We start from the raw sequence: 13,057 nt of genomic DNA, 5'->3' as shown, positions 1-13,057 counted from the left end.
GAACACACGACTGGTTCAGAATTGAATCATTTGTAGACTTTGGATCATCATGGTAGACTTTGTTTGCCATCATTTCAAAAGATGCAATTCATCAAATAATATGTCGTCAGTAAAGTGATCTGTGCTGATGTTTCCTGACATTTACAAAATGTGCCACCTTCAAAAGGGGCTTAGAAAGGAAGTTATTGTGTTGCATCACAGTTTATAATGTGATCATTTAAACAATAGAGAGCCTTGAAAAAATGTTTAGTTTGAAAAGTTTAGGTGTACAGTACCAAAATAGGCATTTGCTTATACCCCATGTAAGGAAATTTGACTTTCTTCATTCTGAAGCTTTAATTCATTCATTCTTGATCTTTTGGGGAATTTTTGTGTATTGTACTTAACAGGCTGAAGATACAAGGATGCAGGAGATCATGAAACTTGCCCATGAGTTTCTACAGAACTTTTGTGCTGGCAACCAACAGAACCAGGCTTTACTTCACAAGCACATAAATCTGTTTCTCAATCCTGGGGTAAGAGGTTGTTTAAGGAAATAGCACTTCTCTTTTTAGAGCAAGATGGAAGAGGCTGTCTTACTCTTTGCCCCAGACTTAGGAGCATAAACAGGAAGCTGGCCTGCGTTGAGTCAGACCATCTAAAACAGTATTGCTGACACTGATTAGCAGCAGCTCTACAGGGTTTCAGGCAGAACTTTTTACAGACTGGAGATACCGTGGATGACATCTATGGCTTCCTGTGTGCTATGTGTGTGACTTGTAACTAACAAGTCTTACCTTTTTCTTGTGCAAAATTTTGGGGTTGTATCTGGAGATGCATAGGAAGTCAACCCTTGAATGGGGCTTTCCTACCATATCTTTTTTAATGCAACCCTTGGCACCCTCCAAAATCCCTTTTCTGAGGGCTACTTCTACTTGGGTAAGCTGTTCCATCCAGTGTTTCCAATTTTCACCTCCTCTTCTGCAGCACATCTCAAACATTTCTTGACCGTCAGGAAAAGCTTTTGGGGACTAGACTTAAGGATGAGAGTGTGGGAAAGCTGCTTGGACAGCTTTGGTACAACCCCATTGGTTGCAACTTCTTGGTTGCAAGTCCATAATAAGATGGAAGGAATGAGATACATTGCAGCATACAGAGCAGGCCTGAAAAACTTATGCTCTTCCAACCATATGTAGCTCATCTGCTATATATGGTGTCCAGCTTGCTAAATTTCCTAGTTTTACTGTTCACCTGGGAGTGGTCAAGCACTAGGAAGGGTTGCTGATGGTTTCCATTTTGCTTAGTGTAGGCTTATTGTGGGCATTTAAATGTCCAAGAAACTTAAAGATATAAAGGAAAGGCTATTTGAAGTGCCATATCCCTGACCAAACCCACTGTCAGTCAGCTCATGTATAAGAACTTAGTTCACCAACACTAACTTTACTGTGCTGAAATCTATGTTATACCAAGGCTTTTCTTACATTGACACACTCTTTTTTTCCTCTTGCTGACTCTTCTACAGATCCTGGAGGCAGTGACAATGCAGCATATTTTCATGAATAATTTCCAGCTTTGCAGTGAGATTAATGAGAGAGTGGTTCAGCACTTTGTGCACTGCATCGAAACACATGGCAGGAATGTCCAGTACATTAAATTCCTACAGACAATTGTGAAGGCGGAAGGAAAGTTCATAAAAAAGTGTCAGGACATGGTCATGGCTGAGGTGAGAAAGCTACATATACATTACATGTTTGCAGGTATAAAGTCAATCTTAAGGAAATTCATGCAAAGAGAAACTGATCGCTTGACAGAAACCATAGAAAAAAGTGAGTCAGAAGGGGCCTCCTGGGCCATCTAGTCTGACTCCCAGCTCCAGCTGGCTCTGCTCATGACATGCCTACAATGCACATATCCAGCCTATCCTTGAACACCCTCACTGATTGGTCCTCAAGCACCTCCCTTGGAAGCCCATCCCATATCCTAGGGGTCTTAACCATCAGGAAGTACTTCTCAACATCCAACCTGAAGCCTGGTTCCTTGAGCTTTGCCCCATTGGAATGCATCCTGCCCTCCAGTGCAGGGAAGAACAGGTCACTCCTCCACATGACATCCCCTGACATACCTATAAGTTGCTGAAAGATCCCCTCAGAGTCTTCTCCAGGCTGAAAAGACCCAGTTCCCTCAATCTCAACTCATATGTCATCCCTCCCAACGCAGCTACCATTCTTGTAACCCTCTGCTTGCAGCTGCCTCCTCCCCACTACAAGCATGCCCGCGATCAAGCCAGTCTCTCCCCCCCCCCCCCCCCCCCCGCACGCCTGCAGTTTTCCTCTCTCTGTTCTTTGGTGGACTCATGTGTCTATTCTCTTGGCAGCTGGTCAATGCAGGGGAAGATGTCCTTGTGTTCTACAATGATAGAGCGTCTTTCCAAACATTAGTGCAGATGATGCGATCTGAAAGGGACAGGATGGATGAAAACAGTGCTCTGATGTATCATATCCATTTAGTAGAACTTCTGGCTGTTTGCACTGAGGGCAAAAATGTCTACACAGAAATCAAGTGCAACTCTCTCCTCCCTTTGGATGACATTGTTAGGGTTGTAACCCATGAAGATTGCATACCAGAGGTGAGAATCTATTTCATAGTAAACCTGAGTGTTAGCATCCTACTTGGCTGACTCTTGTATTTCAGACTTTCCCATTATCTACCATTATGGTGGGAGCTGAATTCAGGATTAATTCTTCACCCTATAACAAATGGCAAAATACAGGCTAGTTCTGGATGAAATGCAGGGCTACTTTTCTTAACCTCAGCATCAATTTCCTTTTATAATTTTCCTCTTCCTCATTTGCCACACTAAAATTGCTCATTTTTTGATTAACCAAAGCGCCTGTCTTTTTTTATCATGTGGATGTTGTTTGAACATGAAGGCTGACTTAAATGTGATACTCCATCATTATATTATTTTTAAGAACTGTGGTAAACTCCCCAGACAGCTTTGGCTATTGGGTGGTATAAATATGAAATACTGCTGCTGATGCAAATATCAGGTGTGGTCCCACTTAGGTCACTTGAAGATCACTACATGACATGCATGGAGGCTGAAATTGATAACTTGTGTTTGATGTGACCTACTTTTCTTGTACATGGTAGCCAAATAATATAGTTCTATTTATGCATCAGTTTTATTGTGGAGCGCGGAGTAGTTTTGTTGTTAATTTTGGAATTTAGTTTGTTTGAAGGACCTAAATAATAAAGCTGTCAGTTTTATTATTATGCTGAAGCCAAACACTTGTTTTCCCTAAAAAACATCTTCACTAAAATGCTCTAAAAACAGGATTTAGTCCTACTCACAGATGGCTATTATCAGAAGAACAGTTAACTTTATTGACTGATATAGGGTGACCAGACTTTACTGCTTTTTATTTTTTTCTATAGATAGGGGTAGGTCTGTTTGCTAATTTTCTTTTTCCTGCTTGCAGGTTAAAATTGCCTATATCAACTTTCTAAATCATTGCTATGTAGATACAGAAGTTGAAATGAAAGAGATTTATACAAGCAACCACATGTGGAAGCTATTTGAGAACTTCCTTGTTGATATCTGTAGGGTAAGTGTTTTCAGTACCTGGAAACATGGAGGATGGTGACTATTACATTACCTCCACCTTTTCTATTACATCGTTTGTTCTAAGCTTTGCAGGAACCAGTCATGGTGCTGAACTCTATCCCAAAATAGGATTCCATGAATACCTCCTATAAAGCTGCAGTGATTCTGCCTTAGGAGTCACCAGTTTTTCCCAGCTGGAAATATTAGAGTGATATTTCACAATATATACTCAATCTGCCTTTCACAGAACATCATATTGTGAAGAGCTGGAAAAATCATGTCCATTGGCTCAGTTTCATTTAAATTACTGCCTGTATTTCCATCCCTGTACAATTGTAAGGTTTGATGATGATAATGCTGCATGGCTGTAGTTGCATGGATAGAATTATGCACAGAATATCCATCTGTATATGTCCCTGAAAGCTCCCCTTAATGCTGATTTCAGACCCTGAAATGTTCCATAGTCTGTCCCACTCTTTGATTGCTGCTTGCTCTTGTTTCCTATAATCAAGTGTGTTATATCATCTTTGGCAAATATTAAGATTAGAAATATGTTTTTCTTTCTTTAGCCACAGTATTTTTCCATAAGTGGGAATGATTACCCTTACCATGTGGCAAAAAGTGATGTGCAAGTGGGGCTTCCTACAAAATGCTTCATTGAATCCTTATTCCTAAAGGAAGTTTGCTTTTGTAGGGTTCTATTCTGCTATTTCCTCTAAGTAGAATATTTGATTTCTCACACACACCCCATTTTCTCCTGCATTTTATTTTAAACTTTATGTTAACCAAGCATGTTCAGTCCTCAGTGGTATCCTGCCTTGGTTTTTTGCCCTAAAGAGAGAGCAAGTGCTTGCATGTCTGTGTGTGTACTCACTTGTGTGCATGTGTGTAGTCCTACAAAACTTAGTGAACCCATTCCAAGCATGATCTTGGTGGAAGTTGCCACCACAGTTCACTGTCTGAAAGAATGGTATTTGTGGGGAGGGGATTCTATTCAGGGTGTGGTATAATGCAATTATATTAGCACTTGTTAGGGAATTATAATTCTTGCATCAATTGTTTTTAAGGAGTTAATTGTTTTCCAGACTTGCAATAACACCAGTGATAGGAAGCATGCAGATTCTGTATTGGAGAAGTACGTGACTGAAATAGTTATGAGTATAGTTACTACTTTCTTCAGCTCCCCATTTTCAGATCAGAGTACAACTTTGCAGGTAAGAAACAAGGGGGGAAATAATATCCAGAAAGATTTTTTGTTCTAATATTTGTTTGAGCTGTGAAGCAGTATTAAAATTTTGCATCAAAATATAGCATCTAGTAAGAATTTGAAAGTGACCACTTCTTTTTATGCTGTTTCTCAGTGGTAATGCCTCTCACTGGTTTTTGCTAAGTAAAGTTTCTGCAGTACTTGCACAGTGACACAACCCTGCAGAAGTAAAGTTTCAATTGCTTCTGTCTGTCTTATTTCCCTAGGACTGTGTGCATGTGCGTTGACACTTGTGGAGAATTCCTGTCCTAATTTCTCCTTTTTCCCTCAGTGCTAAAACTGGCTGCCAGTCTGGCTGGCTTCTTTGTATGAGACAGGGAGCAGCTTGTCTTTCAGGTCTGGCGGGATTGTGCTGATTGAACACTAAAGGATTAGGGTCAGTATTAGCTGAACATAGGTGAAGCCTGTGTGCACATTAAATGGGCATTAACTCCTGAGCAATGACCTCTACACATAATCCATAAGGAATAACAAAGGGGGAAAGCCTCACTCCCCGCCCCCACATCCAAACCCATCCTGCTGCTCACTGTTCCAAGCACAACTGACTTGCCCATTTCTCCTCCTCCTAGGCAACTGTGAGGCCATCCGTCAGTCTCTGCCACAGTAACTGCAAATGGCTAGATCCAGTGACACACTAATAGTAGAGGAAACTTTCCAAGCATGTGTCATTAAGCGCTTTAATTAGTTTTTCACTTCCGTATGGCAGTAGTTGCACTCCCTCCCTCTCTCCCTCCCTCCCTCCTGCCCCTCTGCTGTAATTTTCATAATGAACAAGGGTGATGGAAGCCCAGCTCTGTCTTGGAAAGCACAAGTAGTTGGCCGTTGAGATTTTAGTTACATGCTGAGATGTGGAGTTTAGTGATAAAACTGCCTCTGCCCAAGGGCAAATGTGCAGGCTGTTTTTATACAGCAGTATCCAACTGTAACCTATACTTTATTATTGATCTCTTTATCCATTTGATATATGATAATGTAGAATGAAGTCTAGGCATTTGTGTTAGTTTTTCTGTCGTGCCGGACCCTGCACAATATTGCTATAGGCCAAGCACTAGACATTCTAATGCCTCAGCATTAGAGCAGTTTATTCTTTCTGGGCACATATGTTACCCCACCATTTTAATGTTTTTCTTTGAAGAGGCAACTTCCAAAGAACCTTAGATTTGGTTTTTGAAAACAGAAGCCTTTTCATGTTTCATTTAGAAAATGGATCTGAAACTGAGGGCAGCTTAGATGAGTTATGGTCATAACCCGGTGATTATGAATGTTCTTCCTTTTAAATTAAATTTTATTTTCTATAGATGAGCATACTTGCTTTTGCTAAGAGTGTCAGAAATATGGATGTAGACATTTTTGTATTGCTGTGAAATTAAATCTTCAGGCATCTCATGTTATTGTGGACATATGCCGATGACCTCAGAGTAGCAAATACATTATCTGCAAAACAGAAACCTAAGATATTTATTTATTTAAAACATTTCTATGCCGCCCCCATCGCAACAAAGCCTCGGGGCAGCTCACAAAGAATACATAAAAACATGCATAACTAATAATAATATAACAATTTAAAAGAAAAAAACACAACATTTTAAAAACCCCGGTGCATTCTCAGCTAAAAATGTTTAAATCCTAATTAATACAATAATTTAGCAATTAAAATAAGTTTTAAATAAAAAGGTCTTAGCCTGGCACCGAAAAACAAATAACGACGGTGCCAGGTGGACCTCTCTGGGGAGTGCATTCCATAAGTGGGGCACCACCACAGAGAAAGCCCTCCTCCGGGTACTCACCCTCCTAATATCATTCACAGAGGGTTCCCGGAGAAGGGCATCCATTGCTGATCTCAAGGGGTGGGAGGGAGTATATGGGCACAAACGTTCCTTTAGATATCCAGGTTCCAAGGACATTTAGGACAAGGCCCAAGTCCCCCATCCCGAGGCCCACTCCACCCACCAACAGGACCTCCGTCATGTTTGGATTGAGCTTCAGTTTATTGGCCCTCATCCAGCCCATTACCTTGGCCAGGCACCGGTTCAGCACAACCACTGCCTCACCTGGATTGGTGGAAAATGAGAGGTAGAGCTGGGTATCATCAGCGTACTGATGATTCCGCAGCCCACACCTCCTGATGACCTCTCCCAGCGGTTTCATGTAGATGTTAAATAGCAAAGGGGACAAAATGGACCCCTGCGGAACTCCATGGCATAACTGCCATGGCGCAGAGCCATAGTCCCCCAGGACCACCTTCTGAAATCGGCCATTGAGATAGGAGCAGAACCACTGCCACGCGGTGCCTCCAACTCCCAATCCCGCTAGCCTATTCAGAAGGATACCATGGTCGATGGTATCGAAAGCCGCTGAGAGGTCCAGGAGAACTAACAGGGACGCACTCCCCCTGTCTCTCTCCCTGCACAGGTCATCGTACAGGGCAACCAAGGCAGATTCAGTGCCATACCCGGGTCTGAAGCCGAACTGAAATGGGTCCAGAAAATCAGTTTCATTCAAGAGTGCTTGGAGTTGTCCCGCTACCACCCGCTCTAGCACCTTGCCTAGGAACGGGATGTTGGCCACCGGTGTATAATTGGCGGCCACCTCTGGATCCAGGAATGCCTTCTTTAGGACTGGCTGGACTACCGCCTCCTTTAAAGGGGCAGGTACCTGGCCGTCTCTTAAAGAGGCGTTGATCACCTCCAGAATCCAGGTCCCATTCCCGTCCTTGGCTTTCTTAAGTAGCCAAGATGGGCAAGGGTCCAGTAAGCAGGTGGTAGGACGTACTTGTCCAAGCACCTTGTCCACATCAACAGGCCACAACAACTGAAATTCATCCATTAATTGTGGACTCGATGGCATCGATGGGGCCTCCTCAGTAGAATCTGATTCAATAGCAGAGTCAAGCTCGTGGTGAATCTGAGCGATTTTCTCCCTGAAATGCTTGGCAAAGTTGTCACAGCGGGCCTTCGAGGGTGGCACAAGAACTTTCTTCGGTCCTGGATGTATCAGCCCCTGCACCACCTGAAAAAGCTCCACTGGATGGCATTGTGAGGAGGCAATGGAAACGGAGAAGAATTTCTTCTTCGCCATCCTCACTGCCACAGCATAGGCCCAATAATGGGCTCTTAAGTGTGTTCAGTCAGAATCACCCCGTGATCTCCTCCACCTACGCTCTAGACGTCTCCCAACCTGCTTCATCGCCCGTAATTCATCAAGATGAAGATGAACCAAGGAGATGAACAGGCTCTGCCAGGTGGGAGAGGACGCTTGGGAGTGATCGTGTCAATAGCCCTGGTCATCTCCTCATTCCACAGTTCAACCAGGGCATCGACAGGATCACCAGCCTTGTCAACCGGAAAATCCCCCAGAGCTTCCAGGAATCCATCAGGATCCATCCGGCTCCTGGGGCGGACCAATACAATCGGGTCCGCACCCTTGCAGAGGGAAAGGCCGCTCTCGAGCTCAAACCTTATGAGGAAGTGATCTGACCATGACAAGGGCGTCAAGCTTAAATTCCTCACCCTCAGATCACCCTCTTCCTGTCCCGTCGAGAAAACCAGGTCCAGAGTATGTCCACATTCATGGGTCGGGCCAATGACGTGTTGAGACAGCCCCATGGAGGCCGTGAAGTCCTTAGCAGCCCCAGTTAGAACCGTCTTGGCATGAAGATTGAAGTCCCCCAAGACCAACATCCTGGGAGTCTTCAACACCAGGTCCAAGACAATCTCCGTCAGCTCAGGCAGGGAGTCTGTTGGGCAGAAGGGTGCACGGTACACCAACAGAATTTATTTTTATTTTATTTATTTATTAGAACATTTCTATGCCGCCCCTTGCCGAAGCCTCGGGGCAGCTTACAACACAATAAAATACAAAAATAACAATATAAAATTAAAATTAACAATAGAAAATAAATAAAAAATATAAAATATAAATCCCCAATCTGTCTCAGTCACCCAACACCAAGTGGAGGCACTCCAGCCCCGGCCTCGAGAGGACAGGAAGCCCCACAAGGGAAATAGAAGCTCGATAAACCAGAGTGACCCCCCCTCCCCTCCCCTCCAGGCGTGGTCAGTGCTGGACCAGGTACCCGGGTGGGCACAATTGTGAGAGGGAAACATCCCCCCCCAACCCACCCTGGTTTCTGTGATGCATGCCAGGTCAGCCCTCTCATCCATGATCAAATCATGGATGAGTGTTGCCTTATTTTGGACCAACCTGGCATTAAGCAGCAGCACCGACAGGCCTGGAGGGCAGTTGACAAGTCTACCTGGAACCCGCCAGCTGGGGGAATAACCAGAAAGAAGGACAGGTGTTAACCATCTGCCCCTCCTTCTTCTATGCTGACCCGTTAGACCCCCAACGCCATAACACCCATTGCCCATCACTACCCCGATGGTGGCAGCCCCGCGCTCCCCAGGCAACATCATAATAAAGCACGAGATGCACCAATTAAAAACAATCTAAAACCAACAATTAAAACCATTAAAACATCTTACTGTCCTCCACCTAGACCACCACTAGCCCACAAATAAATAAAACCAAACCATGGCCAGAGCCCCTGGCCAGCCCAGCCCCCTGAACAGCGACCACCCTTAAGCCGTCACCCTTTGGCTGCTGGCCCAAGGCCGCCGCCGGTGCTTTGTGGCCCACAGGGCCCCTCCCCGTGCCCCAGCCCTTCCTGGCGCGTCTCTCACATGCGCCGGGAGAAGCAGGCCGAAGCAGGGTCCTTGGCCGGTGGTCCTGGGCTCTGCAGCAGGGCAGCGGCAGCAGCGGGCGGTGGAGCAGCGGCGGGGTCCGGGCGGCGAGGATGGAGGTGGGCCCGTCCAGTGGTTTGGTCAGATAAAGTTGGTCAGCTAGAATTGTGACCACCTGTGGATCTCAAGAAACCTCTCTCTGGGTGGTGGCGGTTTCTTAGAGCAGTGCTGCAGTATGAAACTGGGATAACCTAAGTTGCCCTGAAGAGTTCTAAGAAGGGTCATCTCCTGAGTGATCTACAGTTCCCTGTAAAACTCAAGGATAGGCTTTAAAGCCATTCGTGTCAGATTTTTCACTTGGAGATTTCTGTGGAAATTAAAATAATCCATGGAAGTATTTTAGAACTGGATCTGTAAACAGACCCTATGGAATTCTGATTCCTTTCACAAGTACACCTGGGAAAAAATGTTGTCTACATATACCAACATGGAAACATTGAGTGATGGCTTTAAAGCATAGTGACAAGTGTCAGATCACTCTCATATATAGCCTTCAAACTTCTTCAAAGTTAACTTCTGCCTTGGTTTGTCTGATAGTTTTGCTTGCTTACAGGAAACTATGGCTGTCATTTTCTTAGTCCAGATTTGATTAATCATAATGAGCATGCTCTTTCAAACTGTCTTTTCTTTTCTGTGATCCTTTCCCATTTTCTCCACGTAACAGAGAACAATCTTTGCCATACTAAAAGAGGTATTTTTACGTAGTTGCTAATCTGCTGTGTTGTTTGTATCAATGTCAGCGACTTTCATTAGCTAGTTGATGTAGAAAATAAATATGTAAATACTTTCCACTATTGGTAGGTTTGTCTTTGCAGTTCAAGAAAAAAACCCAGAATTTGTGAGTTACAACACAAAGAACTAATATTATGGGTTTGAACAATATTTGCAGTAGGCATATTTTGGCTTTATAGAATTCTTCATGTTCTCAGTGTAGTTGGCCTGTCCATAGTGGAAAAAAACTTGGAAAAATCTAGGGCTGAGATAAATTCCTGTTTTTCAGGTGTCCGTATTGGTTTGTTATGTTGCTTTCAAACTTGAAGCTAGAAATGGAAAAATCTATGGGTACTCAAGATCTATAAATATTGTTCCATAATGAACCAAATAAATATTAATAAAGTTAATTTGTACAAAAGTTGGCATTGATTTTCTTTATTCCTTTGCTGCATCTTGTTTAAATGTTAGTAACAATACAGAGCCACCTACTGGTAAATTGTAAATATCAGTTATTTTCCTGTTACAAAATTTTTGAAATTCCATTTACAGATCAGTCTTTTCTCCTCATTCTTTCCAAGACTCATGATTGTACTAGCACCTTCTAGCTCAGCTTGGTCCTCTGATTTAGTTGCAGTTGTGTGTGTATAGCCCAGAACCTTAAGATAGCTCTTGTTTATTAAGTGCCTCTGGTCTTCCAGACAAATTAGTTCATCGTTTTAGATCAACACAATACATCGGCAAACCCTTTAGTTCCCCCAGTTATAGGAAGAAACATTCTGATTCCTTTCTTTCCTGACCCCTTTCTCTTTAAACCTTATTTCTTATTTTAGACTCGTCAACCTGTATTTGTACAACTCTTGCAAGGTGTGTTCAGAGTGTACCACTGCAACTGGCTCATGCCTAGCCAGAAGGCGTCGGTGGAAAGCTGTATCAGAGTACTTTCAGATGTAGGTAAGAGAACAGTGTGTATGAGTGTTAAAATAAAATATATAAACAACTGTTGCCTGGTGTAGCATAGCACATCTTTCTGAGTGGTAATAAAACTTCATGTGGTGTCCACTAGATCTTCTTCCCTTTCCCTTATTGTATCCCTACTGCTTCAAGTTATCCTTTTTATAAAGACAATTTGTGGTGTTGATAAGATCATAGACCAGCTTCTGTGCATTCTCAAGCCTTGCTGATTTCCATAGTACAGGCAAATCTAGTGAAATATTATTATTATTAATTTTATTTCTATACCACCCCATAGCCAAAGCTCTCTTTGTGATTCATAGAAATATATCAAAATAATATAATAAAATGGATACAACAAAAATACAAATACAATAAAATATGAAATTCCAGTATGCAAAATGTAACACAGTTTAAGCAGAGCTCTGTGCTGAATAACCATATATAAAAGCTGTAATTAAACAAATAAGCATATTTTAAAATTCAATAAAATTAGATCTAACAGTTGATCTATGCTATTAAATGCCCAAGAGTAGAGGGCAGATTTTAACTAATGCTGAAAAGATGACATTATTGCTACCAGGCAGCCCATAGTGGGTTAATTGTTTCATAATTGGGAGGCCACGGCTGAGAAAGCCCTCCTCTTTTTTGAAACTTTCCAGACCATCCTTGGATCAGCCAGCTGTTTCCCCTCTTCTGATTGTTATTAGTCAGGATGGGCTAGGTTATTATGAAGTGGTTGCATGAACCTGTCCAAACACTTTGTCAGCATCTTCAAGCTGTACCAGTTGAAGCTCATTGAGTAAAACTAGACCGAGCTGTGCTCTGGCAACCTCACCAGATTCATCTGCTGTAATGTTGAAGTCCTGATAAATACAAGTGATTTTGTCCCGGAAGTACTCAGCAAGTAAGATACAGTTACCTCAGATGGGTCTATAACATCCTTAGGGTCAGCATATAGTAGGTTCCAGATAATCCTAAACATCTCTGTGGGACAACAAAGACAGAATAGAGACAGTGAAATTTTGTTTCTTTTCCATCCTTATTTGTCCCAAGTATACCTGCTTAGAGACACATACCAAGGTTTGATTGCATCCACTAGGAGTTCTCCGCCATTTGCATGCAAGCAGTCTTACTTTGTTTTGTCACTCTCAGCTCTGGGATATACCCCAAAGCTGTATGACCTGATAATATATTAGAACAGTCCCATGGTTTTCATGGAGATCATGAAGGCCTGAGCTGCCCCTGCAAAGGTCCCATCAGCATGAATGTTGATGTTCCCCAAAATGAACAGCCTGAAGAACCTCTGCATCACATCTGTGACCACTTCCACCTGTTCAGATACAGGGTCTGTTGAGCATGGGGTGGGTGGCACACTAACAGAATTCCTAATCTGTCTTGCTGACCCTGTGCAAGAAGCGAACACTCTAATCCAGGGAGTTCATAGAGCTAAACTGAATCCTTATAGACCATAGCAACCCCCCTCTTCCTGGCCCTCAAGTCTATCCCAGTGTTGAACCAGGTGTCTCTTTGAACAAAACTAAGAGAGGCTAACTCCTTGTTCACCCACTCAGCTCTTGGTTATACATGCCCAGTTGGATGACTCATTCACTACTAGATAGTGTATGCAAGAAGTCTTACACTGCATCAATCTGGCATTTAAGAGCAGCACCCAAAGACCTGATGGTGGGCTAATAGGGCAGCCATCCAACCTGCAGGTACAAGGAGTACTAGAACATGGCACAGTCAAGTTGCATTCCACTCACCTGGTTAGCTTGGCTTCCAATGACATATCTC

The 13,057-nt window shown here is 43.1% G+C and overlaps 1 protein-coding gene across 1 annotated transcript in view; it reads left to right on the top strand.

Moving 5' to 3' along the window:
- The window catches only part of ITPR1 (inositol 1,4,5-trisphosphate receptor type 1), a 267,869-nt gene that overhangs the window by 132,054 nt on the left and 122,758 nt on the right, over window positions 1-13,057 (top strand). Inside the window, exons 30-35 of the mRNA XM_044451697.1 lie at window positions 390-515; window positions 1,502-1,702; window positions 2,354-2,605; window positions 3,462-3,587; window positions 4,672-4,800; window positions 11,140-11,260. Coding sequence (XP_044307632.1) covers window positions 390-515; window positions 1,502-1,702; window positions 2,354-2,605; window positions 3,462-3,587; window positions 4,672-4,800; window positions 11,140-11,260 — 955 coding nt within the window. The remainder of the gene's footprint in view (window positions 1-389; window positions 516-1,501; window positions 1,703-2,353; window positions 2,606-3,461; window positions 3,588-4,671; window positions 4,801-11,139; window positions 11,261-13,057) is intronic.

The sequence above is a fragment of the Varanus komodoensis genome, unplaced genomic scaffold (assembly GCF_004798865.1).
Source record: "Varanus komodoensis strain SLA01 unplaced genomic scaffold, ASM479886v1 scaffold6_4, whole genome shotgun sequence".
Lineage (NCBI taxonomy): Eukaryota > Metazoa > Chordata > Lepidosauria > Squamata > Varanidae > Varanus > Varanus komodoensis.
This window is presented reverse-complemented; position numbering and strand designations above follow the sequence as displayed.